At 35.5% G+C, this 22,087-nt stretch overlaps 1 protein-coding gene across 2 annotated transcripts in view; it reads right to left on the reverse strand.

Annotated features, from left to right (window-relative positions):
• The window catches only part of THADA (THADA armadillo repeat containing), a 345,314-nt gene that overhangs the window by 187,951 nt on the left and 135,276 nt on the right, over positions 1 to 22,087 (reverse strand). For both annotated transcript variants that reach the window (XM_067565060.1, XM_067565061.1), the window contains exon 29: positions 7,771 to 7,939. In XM_067565060.1, coding sequence (XP_067421161.1) covers positions 7,771 to 7,939 — 169 coding nt within the window. The remainder of the gene's footprint in view (positions 1 to 7,770; positions 7,940 to 22,087) is intronic.

The raw sequence follows: 22,087 nt of genomic DNA on the forward strand, positions 1-22,087 counted from the left end.
TATATTAGAAATGGAAAAAATACAGAGAAGGGCAACAAAAATGATTAGGGGCTTCCATATGATGAGTTTAAAAAGACTGGGACTGTACATCTTTAAAAAAGATGACAAAGGGGGGCTATGATAGAGGTGTATAAAATCATGAATGGTGTAAACCAAATGAATAGGGAAGTATTATTTACTCCTTCACATAACACAAGAACCAGGAGTCTCCCAATGAAATTAATAAGAGGCAGGTTTAAAACTAAAATAAGATAGTACTTCCTCACATAATGCAGAGTCAATCTGTAGAACTCGGTGCCAGGGATGTTGTGATGGCCAATAATTTAATGGGGTTAAAAAAAGGAAATAGACAACTTCATGGAGGATAGATAGATCCATCAATGACTATTGGCCAAGAGAGTCAGGGATGGAAGCCCATGCGCCAGGTGTCCCTAAACCTCCAACTGTTAGAAGCAGGAGGGGATGACAGTAGATGGATCCCTTTATAATTGCCCTCTTCAGCTCATTCCCACTAAAGCATCTGATACTGGCCTTAGGAAGACAGGATGCCATTAGTCTGACCCACTATGGCCATTCTTATGTTATGTAACCTATTACAGAAAATCCAGAGATCATCTCATTAAACACTTTTTAACACAACTAAATTCAGAATTATATTATTTTCCAGGATGAACACAGTTTTCTTTTAACCTGAGTGCTTTTCTCTTAAACATGCAGGCAAATGATGCAATCTTTAGTACTTTCTTTTGGAAAATAAGTGGGATTAACATTTAAATTTAAATAAATGTTTTAAGAACACTTGGTTTAGACATACATGTTCCCTATTCATTGACAGAAGCGCTGGAGTTGTTAGTCAAAAAAACAGCTATCAGTCTGGGGCCCCAGCCTCCAACTGGCTCTAGAAAGAGTTCTCCAAAGCTTCTGTGACTAAAGAACATGTAAATCACAAGAGAGCTTAATATAATAGCTGTATGCGTAAGACTGAGTACTCAGTTCAGGAATGTCTTCATATATTACAGAACACATAATGGGTTCTCAAATAGTACAACCAAATTGTCACCTCAAGAACACTTCATTGGTTTGGAGGGATAGAGGCAGATTAATATATGCCTATCAAAAAAGTCTTGATTTAAATGAATGTCTATGGATTCCTAATACACAGAATATGCCCAACAGTGAGAATATCAAAGGAGACAAAAGGCAATATCAGAAAACTTTAAAAAAACACTTAAAAAAAAAAAAACTTAAAAAAAACTTAAAATTTTTTTTAAAAAAGACTTTAAAAAGAATTACATAGGCAGTACGACAGGGATTTTGGAAAACTGATTAATTTTGGCACTGTAATCTATTCTATGGCTTGACGCTGCCGTCTATCATCACAGTATAAGAGCACCTTCCATGCAAAATCAGGAACAATAAAAAAAAATCCCTATTAGACTTCACCGAGTCTCTGGCATTCTCCTTTTAGAAGTGTAACTGATTCCATTAGGGTCTTTGATTTTGAGGTGTTTGGGCTTTTTTTTTTTTTTTTAATTACTCTCCACACATCTCAACCGTTCCTTACCTGAGACTAAAATTTGCTGGCAGACCACAAAAAGTCGGTGTTATAATTTTTCTCAATTACATCCATCACAGATGAAGAATTATGAAAATTAAGTTACAGAAAATGTCATAGAGGGGTAGCTGTGTTAGTCTGTATACAGCAAAAATAACAAGAGTCCTGTAGCACTTTAAAGACTAACAAATTTAATTTGCCTGCAGAAATTAAATTTTAGTCTTTAAAGTGCTACAGGCCTCTCATTGTTTTTAGAAAATGTTATGTGCAAAATAAATAAATAAATAAATAAATAAATCCCACTTTATTCTGAGCTTCCCTGCTTTAATATTCATCTTGTGCTGCTCAATTTGCATGTTCCATAATTTGGCAGGTTGACCCCAGGATATGGCAGCTTGGTTTATTTATGAAACATATTAGATCTTATAACAGTATATTTGTGGCATAAGGTGAAGGGGACAGGATTTAGAAGATGTTTTTGGTTTTCATGGCATTAACAACTTGTAATTCAATAAACATTGTGTTAAAATAGGATACTCAGATTAAGAAATAACTGCCTACTTAATTTTGTAATAGTTCTCTATTTGCTTAGGTCGCTATGAATCTCATGTATAACAATTAAATTTACTGTGATAACAGGCAAGTGAACCAGACTTGTAAATTAGAAACAGTGTGGCAGATACATACATGGTGCTCAGTGAAACTAAGCCTGAAGATATCGGAGTTACTTTACAGGATGTTTATATAACCCCACTCACACCAGTTTTAAGAAGGACAAATAGCCTCAATAAACAGAAACCAATTTTAAACCTCTGGATCATTTTTAGTGTAAAATCCTCATCTTACCAAAAAAAGAGGAGGGAGCAAACAAAGAGGGGAGGAGGGAATTCCACAGAATTTAATTCAAATATGTAAAGAGATGTCACTTTTTTTTATACATGTCTTCTGCATATAAGCATGTTTTTAGTACTTTCAACCAGAGACAGACTGGCTATTCTACAGATTGAATGTCCTATTTGTCCACACTATAGGTATGGCATGGGCAGTGGTAATGTTTCCTAGAGGGATCTCATGTCTGGGTGAGAGAAAGCATAGTTCAGTCTTCCATATGTATCCAGTCTTTGGCCTTTCTGCTTAGAAGGCCAACAAGGATATCAATAAGTACTAGTGGTAATGTTTTGTGATGTTGACTTTGGTCCTTTTTTAAGTTGACAGAGATCGCATTGCTATGGGCTGAATTTAAAGAATAAACAGGCAATGTTGATTCTTCAAGAAAGTGAGGAGAAAACTGTATTTCCCCTCTAAGAGGTGAGAGGGGTAAAACTCAGAAAAATTAAAATGCAGTAAGAAAACCCTACTGGGGAGCAACAGGCAGTTGGCAAAGAATTTGGCGGGGAGGAATTGGTTCTATGCCTGTAAACAGAATGCACAGCTGAAATAAACTGGAAGCCAACATGCAGGCAGGTCTACTTTTTACCAAGTCTGCGCTCCAGGATAGGCAAACTCCATTAGAAGGAAAATACCCTTTGAAGAAACTCTGGGAGAAAGATAAAAAGAAATAATGATAGCACTCAAGTCTATTAGTTGTTTTCAGAGAGGTGTTCCAAGAAAATGCCAGCTTGTCATAAGCAGTTAAGAGAAATTATTAATGACACAGTTCAAACATAAGAGCCACAAATGAGCTAAATGGAGATATCAGGATGGCACGAGGGGTTCTGGAGTGGAGATTCACGACTGAGGATGACACAAGGCTGGGGCATATGATCAGATGAAGCAGATGTTTGAGTAAAAAGTGGAAGGGGAGTCTTGAGAGGCATAACCCAGACCTAATAAAGACCTGGAGATCAAAAGCATAAGAAAGAAAATGTGGAGACTGCAAGCAACCATCCCAGACATGTTTTGAGAGGAATTGCGAGGAACAGTTAAACAGAATGACTCTCTCCATGCCCCAGTCTCTCCCCAACCAGCCACCTCCTGCCAAAATGGCAGATATCACACACAGGTATTCCATAAACAGTGCAAGAAAAATGATGCAACATTTACTCAAATGTACCTCCTCCAATTACATCTTGCCTATAACAACTGGTTTTCTGCTGTCCTCATGCCTACAAAAGGAGGATGTGATCTGGTTCCGAATATTTTTGCAAGTTATTCTCAAATTTTCAAAAATAGTCAAGAGCTTTTTAAAGATGCAGTTCTAATTTTCATTGAAAATTGTTACCTACCCACCTTTTTATGGCTCTTACTTTTAGGATTGTACATATATAGATAAGAGCTAAATATCTTTCTACCTGAGAATAACTAAACCAGGATTTCAGTAATTAAAATGCATTCAGTCTCCTTATTGTTTTCAATTGCCATCAATGATGGTTTTATTCAGCTTATAACTAGAGGAACCATAATTGAATGTGTCTTTTTTCTTTCTTTATGTTATGAATAGTGCTATCATTACAGGGTATGAAGTCATGTATTCCGGGCTTTTTTCGTTTGGTTTCATTATTTAAAGGGGAAAAGCATTTACTTACTTTAAAGGGACAATGTCTGATAGTTTATATGAAACTTATATTTTGTAAAAATATTTTTAAAAGGGGAAGGGAAAATTTTACAAAGCCCAATAAAATAGATTTTTCATTAATTTTTATTTTTAAAAACAGTTTTGTTTTGAGGTAAATATTCCCTTGCAGCATATACAACCCAATCACTGCAGCAGTTTGCCAGTGGCCCAGCTGCTGAAAGTGAAATTAATAAGCTAGTACTAGAAACAAAAGTGAAACAGGTCCAAAGTGAGTGAACTACAAAAAGTAAACAGCATGATGAAAAGTAAGTTAACACTTACTTCCAGTTTTAACACTTCCAGTTTTAACAACGTAATCTGTACTGGAGAGACAGAATTTTCTTTTTAACTGATTTTTCACATTCAAAATTAAATGGAATTAAATAGCATTATGATGACAAATTCCTGTTCTTTATGACTGTGTAGTACTCAAAGCAATAAAAGGTGATTCCTTTTTATCCCTCACATCAATGTACATTTAATTATCTTTCCTGCTGGAGAATAACTGTTTCTCAAGAAGGTGACTTGGAAATTTCTACAAAATAATGATATTCCCTGCAATAATTTAAGTACCATGGAGAACATTTCTATGATTACATTTGTGTACCCAGGATACTTGAGTTGGGCCTCACCGATGTCTGGTGAGGACAAAACCCTGGATCTTATAAGCACTTTTCTATGTATGCACAAAATGTCAATATGAATCTTGTTTTACACTGGAAAAGAGCTTTTTAGTCAAGAGTTTCATGACAGGAACTAATTTTGCCCCTGAACAGGACCTAGTGTTGCTGGAGATTCAGTTACTAAAAGCCCCAGGCTAGCAATGATCAAACTTGGCTCAAGCTGACTGAAGGCAGTTCAGAGGGCTATGCGAAATAAGTTAGTGGTCTCAATCCACAGATGTCAATATCACAAAGACCACCATTAGAAATGAAACGCTTTTTAGCAACCTCACCATGGAGACTGAATTACCTTCTCAGTGGCCTGCTAGATTCTAAAGATTCTGCTAGATTACTAAAAAAAGCATACTGCTGCTATACTCAGTCCAATTTTGTACTGCCACTACTTGGGCAGTTTGTTTTCACAGATAAACAAAATACTTCATTCTCTAGATCCGATTGTCTGGTTCCTTTCACGAGCACGGAACTCCCTTTTATAAAATAAAATAAAGCAGGAGGGAAGATGGATTTGCCAGCAGATTTTTATTTCAGGGTCTAAAAATAGTGAGGGAATTATTGGACACTTACAACTAATTTTATATGAATTAATGATAAACCAGAAAATAAATCTGATATATACATAGGGCACAGGTATAGCTGACAGTAATAGCTGTACAGGGATTTCCCTTGTCCTAAAATTGCTGATCAGACAGGAAATGTAAGAGAAAAGAACACCCTGGAAAAGACATAAGAGAACTCATAATAGGAAGGTGTGCCAAGATACGCTGAGAGCCAGGGGCAGTTGCAGGCTAACACAAGTGAATGTGTACAATGAGGCTTTGTCAGATGAGTTCTCATGAAAAAAAGGTAATAAAGCAGTTAAATTACTAGTATGACACATTTAAAAGTAAGCACAAAACAAAACCAGTTACCCTAAATTAAAGGAACACCAGGTGAGGAAATTTCTGATTCCAAATTGATAAGGAGGCAGTTTCCTAGAATTTGACCTCCACTTACAGAACATGAAGCTTATCACAGCTGGGTTCAGAGTTAAGAAGGGCACAGAAAAGATTTAATTGCTCCAATTAAAAGAGAACAACAAGAATTGTTTGGAACAAGAAACAGATTTAGAGAACATACAAGGAGTGAGACAAGCAAAGCTACTGTCCATAATGTCTTAACTAAAAAGCACTTTGAAATAACCATCACCCAATATGACAAGTCTACATTAACACTCCTGTATAAATAGAATTGGCCTGTGACTCTGTACCCTACCAATATACCCATGAGTCAGAAAAAATTAGAGGATATAATATGGTAGGATTAACATTTACAAGAAATATCAGCACTCATAGTTCAGGACATAAGGCAACTACTGTTTTCATATGATTAAGAAATTTCCATTATAGGCAAGTTACTAGATAATTGTCCATTATGGGAATTCCACATTTTCCTCAGAAACAATTGGTACTGTTCATTGCCAGAGACAGGACATGGGAACATATGGACCACTGGTCTGATCCAATATGGCAACTCATATGTCCCTATGCAAATGATTTCTCTTAAACACAGATATCAAAATCTTACGAAGATCACTGTTAAAAGGATGGGAATAAATCTCACATGTAAATGTCAGCAGATTACTAAGCATTTCCCATTCAAAATCGATGAAAACATTTAAAATTATTTTGTCTTTAGTGTGAAAAATATATCTGTTTGTATCAGATGGACTTTCTTCTGGAAATCCTGCAAAAATGGGAATTGGGAAAAATTTATAAAATGGGTAGATACTACCATTTTACAAGAAAGATCACAATTCTGAGTAAAATGTGAAAGAAAAGGCATTACTGTAGAAAATGTATTGAGGATGTCCTTTACTATGTCACTTTTTGCCACAGATATCTTAAACAGATAGCTCATTCCTTCTGTGGCAATCACCATAACAAAGACAAGAAAGCATCTGAAGCCCATTGAACTTGTGGTACTGATGTTTGTGTGTCCCAAGAAGTTTCTTCAATAACATAGATAGAACTTTTTATCTTTGTCATGGTTGCAATATTTTAGAAAGGGACATGATTAACTTGAAAGCCAACTCTGCATAAATTTTTTTTTAAACCTATTATAGTGACAAGTAATACCTAAGATTACTATAACCAAAACATTAGAGGAACAAATATTTCTAATTTTTAAGTTTCTTTACTTTGTGCATTTAATAGCACTTTTGTGTACAGTCAGTTCTACTGTTTCCCAGTATTGTTAGTCAGTTTTTCTTGTGCTGAAAAGACCCTTTTAAATGTCTAAAGAGCAAAAAACAAACAGGAAACACAGACACTAACAAATCCTTAAGACATCATTCTTTCTGGTTGGGAGGTTGTTTTCTGTGTTTTGGGGTTCAGAGAACTTTTTAGAACAATGTTGTTTCACAAATCGATAAATTTAATTCAAATATTTTGTATCTTGTATTCTTTAACTACATTTTTTCATTTTTTGCTTTTAATTATTTATTTATCTAGATTATTTGCACATTTCTACATCTGGGGCCAAATTCTGATATTTCTTTATTGATAATGTAAATTACATAAATCAGTGTGCAAGAGGAAGTGGGTGTAGCCAAGGGGACAAAAAAAGTGAGGTGGTAGCAAAAGAGGCAACCAAAAGGATCATGAAAAATGTGTCAGTTAAGTATGGAAGATCAATAGATTGAGATTGAGAGATTAAAAGTCTATGTTAGTAGCATTGCTGTCATACATCTTCTTGCACCTTCTTGTAGATTGCTGCTTCTGTTAAACTCTGTTTTTCTACTCCTTTGAGGTGTATATTAAATCAGCTTGCACTAATCTACCAAACTGATTTATATCAACATTTAAAACACCTATAAATTTGGATTTCTATATTTATCATTTTAGACAACTGATTTGTAAGCCGCTTTCATACACTGCTCAATAAGCTCTTCTCAACTCACCACGGACGACTACATCACATTACACAAAAGGAAAACTTACTTGTAGAAGCATTCCATGAGTAGAATTCTGTCGTATACATAGATTGGTACAGTCTGGAAGCCCAGTGAGCAGAGATTGTACTGTAGTTGGTATTTGGTTTGTCATAACAAACGGAACAAGGGTTCGGCCTGCCATCTCACGTGAACGATACACAGGAGAATGGCCACATCTAGAAAAGGGAGAAACATGTTTGTCACTCACATACAGTGCAGTGCTATGACTTAACTATGAGAGTCACACATTTATTCCCAATATGATTATTTAATGTATTCCAAAATAAAAATGTAAAATAAATGACCAAACATAGTGAAAGTTAAACCAAAACATGTTCCTTACAAAACATATTTTTATAATATTTCCTCTAGCTAGTGAAAGATTGTAATTCCAGCCACATATATCTAGACACATCCATGCTGGATTCCATTCTTCTTCAAAAGTGTCCTTTGTCTTCTTTAAGACAAAAACAAAACAGGACCATAAGACCAGACTGTTCAGTAGCAGCAATCTTTGTTGCCCATTGATTATATTACTCATAACAAATAGTAACAGCAAATTTGAAAATGCTAATTTAGCAATTTTACTAAAATTAATGATTCTCAATATGCCTAATACACATTTTATATGAACAAGATATACAGATATAGGGTAAACTTTCAATGGGACATAGGTTCCTAAAACCTATGCAGACTCACCTATAAAAGGGCCTTGACATACTTAGTTAATAGCATAATGTATCTGACAATGTATCCATTTTAGACCACACTATACCTTGAAGATACAAGCATGCATTGAGGGAAGTGCAGAGCTATACTGCTGTAGGAGCTACAACTCTCTCCTGGTGCTCAGTTACAACCTCTGAACGGGGCAGCATGCGCCCCTCTCCACATCCCCATCTCGTTCACCTTTTCTTTATGCAATTTAGATAACAGAGGCAGTATGAGAGGATAGTCCTTGTGCTCAGGGGAAATGCAAGGAGTATGACTACAGATGTCCTATACACGAACCGTGTGAAGAGGGGGAGGGTCAGTCCTAGTCACAGTGTAACCCTTTCTTCATATTGTATTTTTGGCTACATATAGTAAAACCTTTAATCCTGCATTGACAAGTATAGGAAAATATTTGGTTTAGTGCTAATAAGAACTTCTGTTTTTTTAAATGAGAATGCTTCAGTTCTACTAGACAATAACCTCAGCACAGCGGAAAGTGATTTGTCTACAACTGTACCTCATGCTATACTGTGTTTTATGTTGAGGGAATCTTGTATATAAATGTTTCTTTTGAGATACAAATAACTCTGACATTGTTACAGATGTTTAGATTCTAATTAGCAGTAACTGTATACTAAAGAATGCCCCTCATTCTGTTCATGACCTTTTACAAATGATGATTTCCCAAAGGAATCTGGCATCTATTCAGGAAAAAGAATGGAAAAATGAGGAAAGAGCCAGTTTGCTGCAGCCAGATATTCTGTGCAAAGGAATTTTCCAAAACCATATGATTCAGAGTGTTTGGGGATTTCTCCTTCCCCAAATGTAATGCAGTTAAATAAAATAGAATTATAGAACTCTATATTTTTTTCTACTAAGATAATCAATTATAGACTTCCAGGCAATTTTTAAGTAACCTCATTTTAAACTATGTTCTATGCTTCTGTTTAAATCAATTTGCAATAAGCACTCTTAAAAAAATTGTACAATTGTTCCATATGACAATTATTGTCAGATTATTACATCTGTTAAGGGAAGGCAAGAAATAACCATAGTACATGTTATTGTTGACAAAATAATTCCTTGTTCAGGATAAAATTTTCCCAAGTGCCTAAATTCAGGTGCCTAAAGTCAAGAGCCTAAATTCCATTTTCAAAAATGACTTAGACACTTTGGAACTTAAGTCTCACTGAAAGTCAATAAAGTGCTTTGGAAAATGTTACCCTATATCCAATATTGCAGACAATTAGGCACATGAGTAACTTACATAAATCATCTCTGAAGTCAGATTCAGAAAAGCTATACAATCAACCATTTGTCACTAGTTGAAAATAAAAATAGATAATTATGTATTTTCTCTATTATTTTCTCAATAACTTTTCACTACTTGCTGAACAAAATACTAAAATTTACACACAGAATTATATATTTGTAAATACTTATTCTTTATAAATTTACTATTAACACAAGCAGGTATTAGACCATTATGGTCCCAATCCTCCTCTCCCTGTGAGTTTGGTACAGTGAGGGCTGGCAGAATCATTACTTCCCACCCCAGCCCTACACACACAAAAACCAATTCATTAAATGAGCATGGTGACAAGAAAAACTATTTTAAAAATGGATCATATACATACAACATTTTTATCAGAAATTTGCTGGAGAAAAGCTGGGGCTTCTGCTACAAAAACCTACTTACACTCTGTTTATTCTACATATTTTAAAAAAAACGTATAAAACTAGTTTTACAACCACCAGTAATATAATACACTAATTATTTTAAAAGGCACAATCCTGGACTCAATATGCAACCTGAGAAGCCAAATTGAAACAGGAATGGGTTCCACATGAGCTGGGGGTAAATGGATTCTCTCTACCTCCCCAAACCTATAATTGTATAGGCTGCTCCACAATTGCTTAGGTTGAAGTAGCTCCATCTGCTATTGTGCCCCTATTGTTAAAGGCATTGGTGGGAGGATCTGTGAAACAGCAGATCCTCTGACCCTACTATCTCATCTATTAAACACTACTGGTTTTGTGTTGCACTTCCCAGAGCTGGGCTACAAAGTATGCTGTAGATCAACACTCCTAAGAAAATTTCCAAAATTCTTTCACAGTGGTTGTGGGGGATCTCTGCAATTTTCTTCCAGTAAGAGATATGCAGCAATGCCTGAACAGTTTGACAGTGATGAACTCTTAAGTGTACCAACATGCCATTTTTTAGGGCCAGATTCTGCCACACAAACTCACACTGAGTAGTACCTTGCTCCACTGGTAGCCCCATTTATTTCAATGGAGCTACCCAAGAAATGACATTATTGAGTCCTTGAAGTAAATGGCAAAACTTCCATTGATTTGAAAGGGGCCACGATTTTAGCCAATGTATGTATGCCACTTAATGGTTTCAGTACACTGGTACAAATGCCATCCAACTCCTAAGAGCAAATACTATTATTCAGAAAGAAAGAAAATTAACAAAATTGAGCAATCCTACCTTATTAACAAGAAGCTGATGGTAAAGTCAATCTCATATTTTGTGCCAGCCAACCATTCATCTACTATTATTAAAGCAAAATGTGAACCACAACTGCTGACTAATCATTTGTAAACAGGTTTTTGCTACAAAGTGTGTTTTGGTAAAAGTAGGTGTTTATTTAATATAACCCAGAAGTCTGTATTCTGACTTGTTTGCCTACACAAATTAATTTTTAAATATGGCTCTTAGTTCAGTACTTTTCTCCTCCTTATGCTGTATACAAAAGAAAATAAATATGAAAATAATTTAAAATGTAAATTATTGTACATAAAGGATTAAATTGTAACATTACAATCTGCCCTGAGTCTAGGGCATTGCACACCATGAAGTCTCAGATAAAACCAATAGCAAAAGGTTCTTTAGCAATATAAGTAAAGAGAAAACAAACAAAGAAATGTGGGACTGTTAAACACTGAGGATAGGGTGGAGATTAAAGCAAATCTAGGCATGACCCAATACCAAAACAAATACTTTGCCTCAGTTTTTAATAAGGGTAACGGAAGTTTAGGGGTAGTAGAAGAGTGGCTAATGGAAATGAGGATATGGAATTGGAAATTATAACATCCAAGGTCAAAGTCAAACTCAAAGAGCTTAATGGGAGGAAATCGAGGGACCTAAATAATCTCCATCCAAGAATATTAAGAAACTGGACCATGAAATTGCAAGCCCAATAGCAAGGATTTCTAATGAATCAGTACATTTGGGAGTTGTACCCTACAACTGAACAATTGCTAATATAGTACCTATTTTTAAGAAAGGGAAAAAAAGTGATTCAGGAAACTACAGGCCAACTAGTTTGTCCTCAATTGTATGTAAGATCTTGGAACAAATTTTGAAAGGTAAAGTAATTGAGGACAGAGATAAATGGTAATTGGGATCAAATACAATATGGTTTTACAAAAGTTAGATCATGCCAGACCAACCTGATCTCTTTCTTTGAGAAGATAATTGATTTTTAAGACAAAGGAAATGCAGTAGATCTAATCTACCTGGATTTCAATAGCTTGCTTGATTCAATTCTATATGGGAAATTATTAGTTAAATTAGAGAAGATGGGAATTAATATGAGAATCAAAAGATGGGGAAGGAACTCGTTAAACAGGAAACTACAGTGAGTCATATTGAAAGGTGAACTGTTAGGCTGGAGGGAGGTAGAAGTGGAGTTCCTCAGGGATTGGTCTTGGGAAAATCTTATTTAACATTTTCATTAATGACCGTGGCATAAAAAGTGTGCTAATAAAATGTGCAGATGACACTAAATTGGGAAGTATTGCCAATATGGAGGAAGACAAGAATATCTGGATGACCTTGAAAACTGGAGTAATAGAAATAGGATGAAATTGAATAGTGCAAGGAATGCATTTAGGGACAAACAAGAATTTTAACTTGGGGATACATCAATTGGAAGCAACAGAGGAGGAAAAAGACCTGCATGTATTGGTTGATCACAGAATGACTATGAGCTGCCAATGTCATGTGGCTGTGAAAAAGGTTAATGCAAACCTAGGATTAATTAGGTGAGATATTTCCAGTGGAGATATGGAAGTCATATTACCATTATACAAGGCACTGGTGAGACCCCATCTGAAATACTGTGTGCAATTATGGTCTCCCATGTTTAAGAAAGATGAATTCAAACTGGACCGGGTGCAGAGAAAGAATACTAGGATGGTCAGAGAAATGGAAAACCTATCTTCTGAGAGAAGATTTAAGGAGCTTGGTTTGTTTAGCCTAACCAAACGAAGGCTGAGGGGAGATATGATGGCTCTCTATAAATACATCAGAGAAATAAACACCAGAAAGGGAGAGGAGTTATTTAAGTTAAGCATCATCATTGGCACAAGAACAAATGGATATAAACCAGCCACCAATAAGTTAAGGCTTGAAATTAGACATAGATTTCTAAAGCATCACAGGAGAGAAGTTCTGGAATAGCCTTCCACGGGGAGCAGTTGGGGCAAAAAACCTAACTGGTTTCATGGCTGAGCTTGATGAGTTTATGGAGGGGAGGGTATGACAAGGTTGCCTACAATAGAATGTGGCCCATTTGCAATTATTAGCAGTAAAAATCTCCAACTGCCAGAGATGGGACACTAGATGGGGAGCGCTCTGAATTACTACAGCAAATTCTTTTTCAGGTGTCAGGCTGGTGGGTCTTTCTGACTTACTCAAGGTCTCACTGATCACCATATTTAGGATCAGGAAGGAATTTGCCCCCAGGTCAGATTGGCGAATACCCTGAATTTTTTCTGCTTTCCTATGAAGCATGGGGCACAGGTCACTTGCTGGTTTAAAGGAGAATAAATGGTAGATTCTCTGTCACTTGAAGTCTTTAAATCATGATTTGAGGACCTTAGTAACTCAGGCAGAGGTCATGGGTCTATTACAGGAGTGGGTGAGTGAGGTTCTGTGGCCTGCCATGTACAGGAGGTCAGACTAGATGATCACGATGGTCTTTCTGGCCTTAAAGCCTATAAGTCTACATGGTGGTCTGGAAGTTAAATCTGCTACTAGATCTGGTCCTCACTGTTTCCCCTTAACCTTTTGATGCCAACTATTGAACAACAGAGACATGCTAACATGTGCTGATGACTTGAAGACCCATTGAGGAAGGCTCAATTTTGGGACTTAGATAATCAAAATTTTAAAAAATCAAGGATACTGCATCACATAAAGCACTTAGTTTACATATGTCAAGACAAACAATGATAACATTTAACAGTATATTAGTAAAGATATAGTAATTACATATTTGCAAAAGTACTGAAATCTTAATAATATGAAACCTCCTGAGAGCACTCTTTATTAAACTCTTGCTGAGAAACAGAATAAAATCACAGAGTTCTATTACAATTATCTGGTTTTCAGAAAAGCAAAGTGAGAACTAACAAGGTTCTTCTATATAGTAAATAACTTCTCTTCTATTTCTATATTATATTTCTATAATAAATTCTCTTCTATTCTCTTCTCTTCTCGGAACAACTTTTTCTGGCATAGCCATTTATAGAAAAAGTATTAATTTTTTTCAAAACATACTATGTGCCAAAAACTTGCTCTCTTGTTTTTAAACAAAATAATATATCACAACAGGGTGACCATTAGTAACCTGTCAATGAACTTGACTGCCTGAAGGTGTTTTGAAGGCACTTGGCTTTGTGCCTTAACCACATGAGAGGTTTACCAAATGAACTTAATATACACCCTCATAGATTATTCCTTAACCAATGGGGCACCTTAGACTCAGAGAATGTGACATTTTGACTGCTATTGTATTTCACTCAGCCATCACCTGTTATCAGTGACTTAACTCAAAAGGGTTTTATTATTGGAAAGTAGGAGGAGGACTGAGCTGAAACACAATAGAAAGGCAAATGTAAACAAGTAATAAAATTCCAGTTTTGAATGGCAAGTCTTGCTTCCTTGTTATATCAGTCATAAAAGAGACCCTCACAATATCTAAATCTGGAGCACCTGTCTATAAAAATACTTCTTCCTCCTGGCAATTAACAATGAACATGGGAAATGATCTGACAAGTCAAATCAGGAACAATCTCTAAACATAAAAATGACAGTGGCAATTATTTTAACGAAATAATAATTTTAGCGAAATCTAGTACTTTATGTTCTCCATTTTTAACCTTAAACAGTTAATTAGCAATGAAGTTGGATTTAACAAACAGGATTTCATTTTAATCTCAGTTTGATCTTTCTGCTCAATTCATCTGGGGGATTTTCTTCCTGACATTGTATAAACAAAGAAAAATATACAAGTAACAGCTGGAAAATCTTTTTGGCGTGTTACCATGAGCTTTATTGGTCAAATAGGCTTCCTCGCTAGTTGTGCTCTAAGTATTTAACCTTTGTATTGGCAGGATAAACTTAAAAACTGTGGCACTCCTGACTATTAAAAACAATCCCATGGTACAGAGATTGAAACCCTGGCAACACAATGGAGGCAAACCAGAAAGTTGTAGATTTCTTTAGTTTTCTTTAGATTTGAAAAATACTTAATCTGTGTCTTGAGAATCTGATATTCTTTATAGACATATTTTATAAAGAATCACAGGGAAATTGTGAAATCATGTCTCATTCCAATTATAAAACTGCTAACAAGCATTCTGGTATATCCACCCTCATTTTATTACACCTCAAAATATTAGTCAATTGGAAAAATTTGAAAAAAAATCCTCAAATGATACACTACTCCATTTCTACTTATAAAGAATCTCAGTTCTGCATCCATCCACTGAAAGTAAACTTCAGTCCTAGACACAATTATCAAAATAAGTACGTCATGTGAAAGTCAGTACTTTTCATCTTCATACAACAAGAATTAGTGAATGTAACAGTTCATGATCAAGAACAAAAAGTCAATAAATCTGCATAGACTCCAGCAAGTGTAATTATGGATTCAACATATTTCCACTGCACTGGCCAACCTTAGAAAATATTCAGATCCTGAACAAACCAGCTAAAACTGGCGAGATTTAATCCATCAATTATATCAGCAGCTTGTGCAAGTATGAAAAGGTTTATACTCCCCAGCACACTTCAAAGCATTCAGTTTATTACTCTAATGATCAAAATGACAGGACATTAGTCGAGAAGAAATGTAAAAGTACTTAAACTATATAAAAGAATTTAAGGTGTTCCCTATATGCATGATTGCCTTTAATTCTATTTATAACTTTTCCTTTTGCAGTACTCACTTTCACCAATTCTCAGATTACTAAATGAACCATAAACCAAGCATTTTAAAAACATTTTTCTCACTATTTGCATGTTTTACCTATGTCACAGAAACATAAAGGTACAGAGTCAACTTGAAAAATCACATTTCCACCTGAAAATTTTGTACAAATTATTGTTACAATTCCAAAAGCTGCTGACAGAGAAAGATTAGCAGGAAAAATCCCCTCTATTTTTAGTTTGTTTCAGATGTTCGACAATACTTCATGTATAATCAATTTCATTGGTTGGTTGGTTGGAAGTTAGTTGCACTTCCTGTCTCATGAACTAGAATAATGGTATCTCATTCTCATACACTGATCTGGAGTAATCTTAAGTGTACTACCTTCACCCAACAGTGAAACAGGATGTTTGACACTGAAGAAATAATAGACACGCTGTGCAGAGCAGAGCAAGGAGGGACAACACTGTGTGGTGTCATGCTGATCTAAAACTTCAGCCTTCTTTACCACCACCTCAGGGGGAGCAGAAAAAAAACCCTTATAAATGTTTTTATAAAACAGGCTTTTTAAAATCACAGAACAAAATTCTGCACATGATATTTAAAGCATGCTCTATCAGAATCTTGATTTGTTTTTTTGATTAAAAAAATATTTGTTTTTTTAAAGTTAATAATGTCCCTTTAATGGTGTGGCTAGATTTGTCATTAAGTCATACCAAATACATCATGACCACAGAAAAAGGTGATCTCTGAGAGCTAATACAAATAAATAATTATAAAATAATAATAATTAATAAGGTTATTCTCTGACCCTATACATACATGCAGGGCTGCACCCCAAATCATGCCTATCAGCCCTATGGCTAAGGAAACAACAGAGTTTGCATCTTAGATGTTCCTAGGAGAAAGCTGATGAGGAGTCAGATGGAGTAGATGGAGTCATGGCTCTGCTGACACAGGGGAAGGTTGCATGCTGCAGCCCATAAATGGGAATCTAATATTATTATATTCCTTCTACACCCCCCACCTTGTGCAACAAGGGATCCCTGTGTACAACATCCATTACTGTAAGTGACGTGCAAACAACACTATTTAAACCTAAATAAGGAACAGCAAGTTACGCACAAACTTTATTTGGTTGTGAATAAAGTAAAATTACACCTGGGAGGAAGAATTGTGACTAACAAATAAAATTAACATATTTAACATTGGCTTTAGCCACTAAGCACATATGCAACCTTTCATAAAAATGCAATAACGCAAACTAATGCAATAATGGAACTACCATGTATTTCCTGCTTATCACTTGCTAGTAATCTGGACAAATAAAATAATTTAAAAATAGTGTACCTTATATTAAGAATAAATCATCATTTTCATATACAGAACAAAAAGTCCTCTTACTTTCCCCTTCTCACTCAGAAGCATACAAATTACTAGATCAAAATGATGTCACAGCAGACAAGCATTTCCATCATTTTTATGCTATTCACACACCTCCGTCTTGGACCCACCTTCCACTCCACCCTTTGTTCTTTTGATTAACTGATGAACAATCCCCTTATAAAAAAAATATCTAACCCAGCACTTCTAGTGCTACCAATACAACAGTAGAGTACATCCAACTTTGCCAATTAAAATGAACATTGACTTTTAGTCTTTGGATCAACCACATGCCATCCTTATCCAAAGTTAACCTAAGAGTTCACTTGGTTTTTAAATAATTGTTCAGGAAACCAAAAGTTATTTTTACGAACTGTTCAATTCGCAATGGATTAAATTCTTATTAGAAAAAAATTTAGTTGTGTTAAGATTCAATTACCAGTGCAACTACAACTGCACTGGGTGCTCTGAGTGAAAGAGCTCCTGCAAAAATGACAATCACAAAAATGAAGTAAAAACTTTAGGTAGGTGTAAAAAGAATGGTAAAAGTTAACTACACAAATATTTTTGTGGTGCAACCCCACCATTAAATATTCCTCTGATTTCCATATTAAAGAAAATCAATGAAAGAATATTTTTCTTTCAGGGGATATTATTAAACCTTTGAGGTCTTCAACTTGACCCACTCTGCATTTATCATTTGACCCAATAGGAAAGCAAAAGACCCCTGAAATCTAAATAATTATTTGCATTTTTTTTTCTTTACAAATGTATATAGGTTTATAGAAATGAAAAGAAATGTCATATTACCATTTGTGTAGGATCTACAACCTGGGCAGCAGTTAAACGCCATATCCCCAGGCCAGCCAACACGATCCACAACAGCATTATCTCATAACCTTACCAGGAAAGGGGATTCTTTGCCCAGTGAAGGCACTATATTGTTTCCTCCTCCCTTGGGATGCCTGGGAACTGGTTTTTCTATGTCCCTGGTACAAACTGAGTCTCCTCCAAAATTTCCCCAGTGTAAGTTTATAAGCCACTCTCCAATTTCCTCTACTAGCTTTAGAGAGAAATTTTTAGCACTTCAAACAAGTGAAAAATACCACGTGATTCTATTCACATTGTGTTACATCTTTCCCATGTCAACGCTGGCACACAGCGCAAACCAGTCTCTTCCATTTCTCTTTCATCTACTGCTGCTTCCATTTGCTCTATGGTATTGAAATAAGTATTCTGCTGTCCCTCTTAAGGGTTCTTAAAGTTTCCCTAGGGGAACCTTCCTTTCCTCACACCAGTTGGTTTCCAGTTAACAGCCTCACATGGGAATCCGTATGTTGGTATCCAGGGTATATGCCTCATATATCTCTAGCACTTCCTTCCTGATTCTCTTAGAAACAAGCTGCTGGTTGGTAATTTCTTAGATCTCTTCACTGGTAACAAAGGCTTTCCAACAAATAACCAGAATCTTTCATAGGCACTTATTTTAGTGGTGCAGCCACACTATTAAGTATTCCTCTTATTTCCATATCAGAGAAAATATTTTTTCATAAGAGAATAAATAACTAGAAAGTGCCTGGTTTTCTGTCCAACATTTTAGTAGATCTCTAGCTCTTGCAGCTGCATGTGAGCATTGAGATTACATGAGAACTGAAAATTATCAATTTTGTTTTGGTGCTGTATATTTGATTTCCGTATGTTGTTGATTTTAGTAAATACTGTGGATGTCTGTCCTATTCTGGATGTCACTTCTTGAGGTCTCCATTGTCTAATATGGTGCTGCCTCAGCAGATGAACTATTCTATTTTCTTGATATTTTTGCTTTCTTATATGATAATATTGCTTGACATCTGGATTTCAAGGATGTTTGTTTTAGAATAACTAATTTTGAACCCTGCTTGGCCTCCTATATTTGACACATTGGCCATCTTTCTTTGTAGCTTTTTGGGGGTGTTGCTCAAAACACAACATCAGCTGCAAAGCCTAGATCTTCTAGACATTTGCCATCTATCCATGCTAAACAGGTGTTTGTGTTGCTAATACACGTTTTCATGATCCAGTCTGTGGCAATTCCAAACAGTGGAGATAAAATGCAACCTTGTTTCATGCCAGTGTCCACATTGAGCCACTCTGCTGTCTGGTTGTTCACCCTTACAGAGCACTTCACATCTCTGTACCTGGCCTTGATGTTGATGACTTCCCCTGGGATTTTGTAGGGCTGAAGAATATTCCACAATGTACACCTTTTGAACGTCAGTGATTCTATACAGAATCCAATCCTTATTGGGGAATCGGGTTGCTGGTTTCATGAGGTATAAGATAAACAGAGTCCAATCCAAAGTTCCATTGTCAATGGGGGATCTCTCCATTGACTCCAGCTGCCTTTGGATCAGGCCCATAAACTTGTGGGTATAATGTTGGGGAGAGAGGGGACTAAAGCTGAAAAGAGAGTCCTTCCCTCTTCCTCTCTGGAACCTGGCTGAAGCAAACCACACACGATCTTGAATTATGACTCAGGGAGCCCTTGGTATTTGTGTATGGCCATCAAGAGAGTAGGGCAATGAAATCTGTTTTCATTTTACTGCCTGTGCACAGCTATTTCATTCCTAGAGTGGTGTCCTTTACCTCCCCAACAATGGCTACAACCAGCTTGGCACACGATATCTTTCATTTTATAATAGAGAGAATTTTCCTGCATTTCTTGTATCGATAAACAATATGCTATGGTCACAACATAGTTTTTATTGTGATCAAATGTATTATGCAACTTTAGATTTTAAAATAATTTTTTCTCCCATGTTTTCTCAAAGGCTCACTTTTTACTTCATTTATGAATGAAAAAAACATATTTTCATAAACTATCATAGCTGTGAAATCATCCTAGAGTAAACAGGGGTGAATATTAATTGAATTTTAAAGTTTTAAAAAGACTCCATATAGAATTTTACATCACCCAAGAACTAATGTATCTGAAGGGAGACTAATTAAATCTCAAATTTTTTACCTTCAGTTGCTCATTGCTGGGATTTATATGCATTATAATTGGTCTGATTGCATTTTTTCTTTAATCTGAAATAAATTGAGGAAAATGCAGTATTTACTTTCAGATTTTGTCAAAATATTTGCTTGACAAAGGTTAAAGAAAAGTAAGGACTCTGTGTCTCCACAGTAGTAACAATTTATTGTAGTTTACAATCTTTAAAATTAATGCATCAAGTAAGAAAGGGGCCCAACATCAGAGACACAGGTAGAAACAGATTAGGTGGAATATCAATGTTTTTCTGCAGTGCTTAAGCACTAATATATCCTTGAATTTATGTAAAACGATTTTAAAAGGAGTGAATTTGGGTTTTTTTTAATAGTTGCATAAGTTTCTAGTCTCTTTAAAATCTGTAGTAAATATATCACTCTTCCAACACAACAAAGCTTGGAAAAGCACAGATGAATAAGATAAAACATTAGGCAATACTCTTCTCATAAGCACTTAAAGTCAGTTATAGCATACATTAATAGTGCAGAAACTATGTAGGTTTTTTCTATTTGTGAAATAGGTCAACAAGTTATACTAAAAGCTCAAAACTCTTCACCCCCCCCTCCCCCCCACACACACACTTAAGAGATCTTAGGAAGAAAGTAAATAAGTTTCTCTCCTCTTGTCAGTAGCACTGTGACTATTATAGAAAGTGGCCACTTGATAGCAAACTGAATAAATAACAGAAATAAGAGTTGTAATTCAGACAGTGATCAGCACTTATACATAAAATAAGAGTTCTTAGTTTAAGAAAAGGCTCTACCCAATTAACTTCTGTGTGTACAGTTTTTATTTCATAGAAGTATTTTCTCTTCAAATTCAAATTCAGTTTTATTACATCTGCTGGGATTCTCTATTTCAGTTCAATCTTTTTGTTGTTTTTGCTATCAAGAAATCCCCAGCAATGGCTCAATGACAACCACATTTATTTAGCAATTTGTTGAAGTCACATGGGGTTAATTAGAGATTCACTTTTTCTTGGTATTTGGCAGATATTCTACCAGAGAAACGAAAATTCTGCCGATTTGAATTTGTGTAAAAGGAAACATGGAGAAAATAAAAATGCTTGCTATTAAAAACTGAATTTAGTAACTTGTGGAACATAATAGTAGTTTGTTTTCACAAATGCAGAGTCATGGGAAGAACTACACAACACCACTTATTACCAATTAGTTAGCAAAACCCACAACAAAGACTGTAGTCAAAACACAATTTTCTGCTGCAATGTCAAACCTTTTCCTTTATTTTAATATAACTATATAATTTAAACAATAACTTAAATCTCATTCTTTCGCCAAGATTTTAAGTGCTTGAACTGATTGCAGCTGAGGACATGCCAAGATTAATTTTCATACTTTATCTTACTATTAGAACCATAGCAAGTAGGTCAGCAACCAGAGTGTTTAGGTTCTTCCAGATCTTTTCCACATTCCATATATGTGGCCCACTCCCTACACTAGTTCAAGAGTAGCAACTGAACAGCTCTATTGACCCAGATTCTTCTCAGAGGCTCAAACTGTTTTTGTTTTGCTTTTTATAATAATGAAACTTTTATAATATCATTACTGATTTTAGTCTTGTAATTAATGAATTATTTTGTTACAATATATGTTAACTACTTATGCTAAAGAATTTGTTCCACCTTGTATTTAGCTGTGCTATTCTGAGTACCTTTCCCACACCTGAGGAAGAGCTCTGTGTAGCTCCAAAGCTTGTGTCTCTCGCCAACAGAAATTGGCCCAATAAAATATATTAACCTCATCCACCTTGTCTCTCTTTTATTTTGTTATAGTCATTTGCATGACATGCTTCATTCCCTTCTATTTTTCTGTCCTTTCATGTGTATACTGTTGTGAGGGAAGTTAATGTGACTAAATGGCTCTGGTTCAGCAAAGCACTTAATCACATGCTTTAAGTATATGAGTAGACTCATTAATTCCATTGGACTACTCCTGTGCTTAAAATTAAGC

The sequence above is a fragment of the Emydura macquarii genome, unplaced genomic scaffold (assembly GCF_026122565.2).
Source record: "Emydura macquarii macquarii isolate MOO-44397 ecotype Brisbane River unplaced genomic scaffold, CSIRO-AGI_Emac_v2 contig_2676, whole genome shotgun sequence".
In the NCBI taxonomy this organism is placed as follows: domain Eukaryota; kingdom Metazoa; phylum Chordata; order Testudines; family Chelidae; genus Emydura; species Emydura macquarii.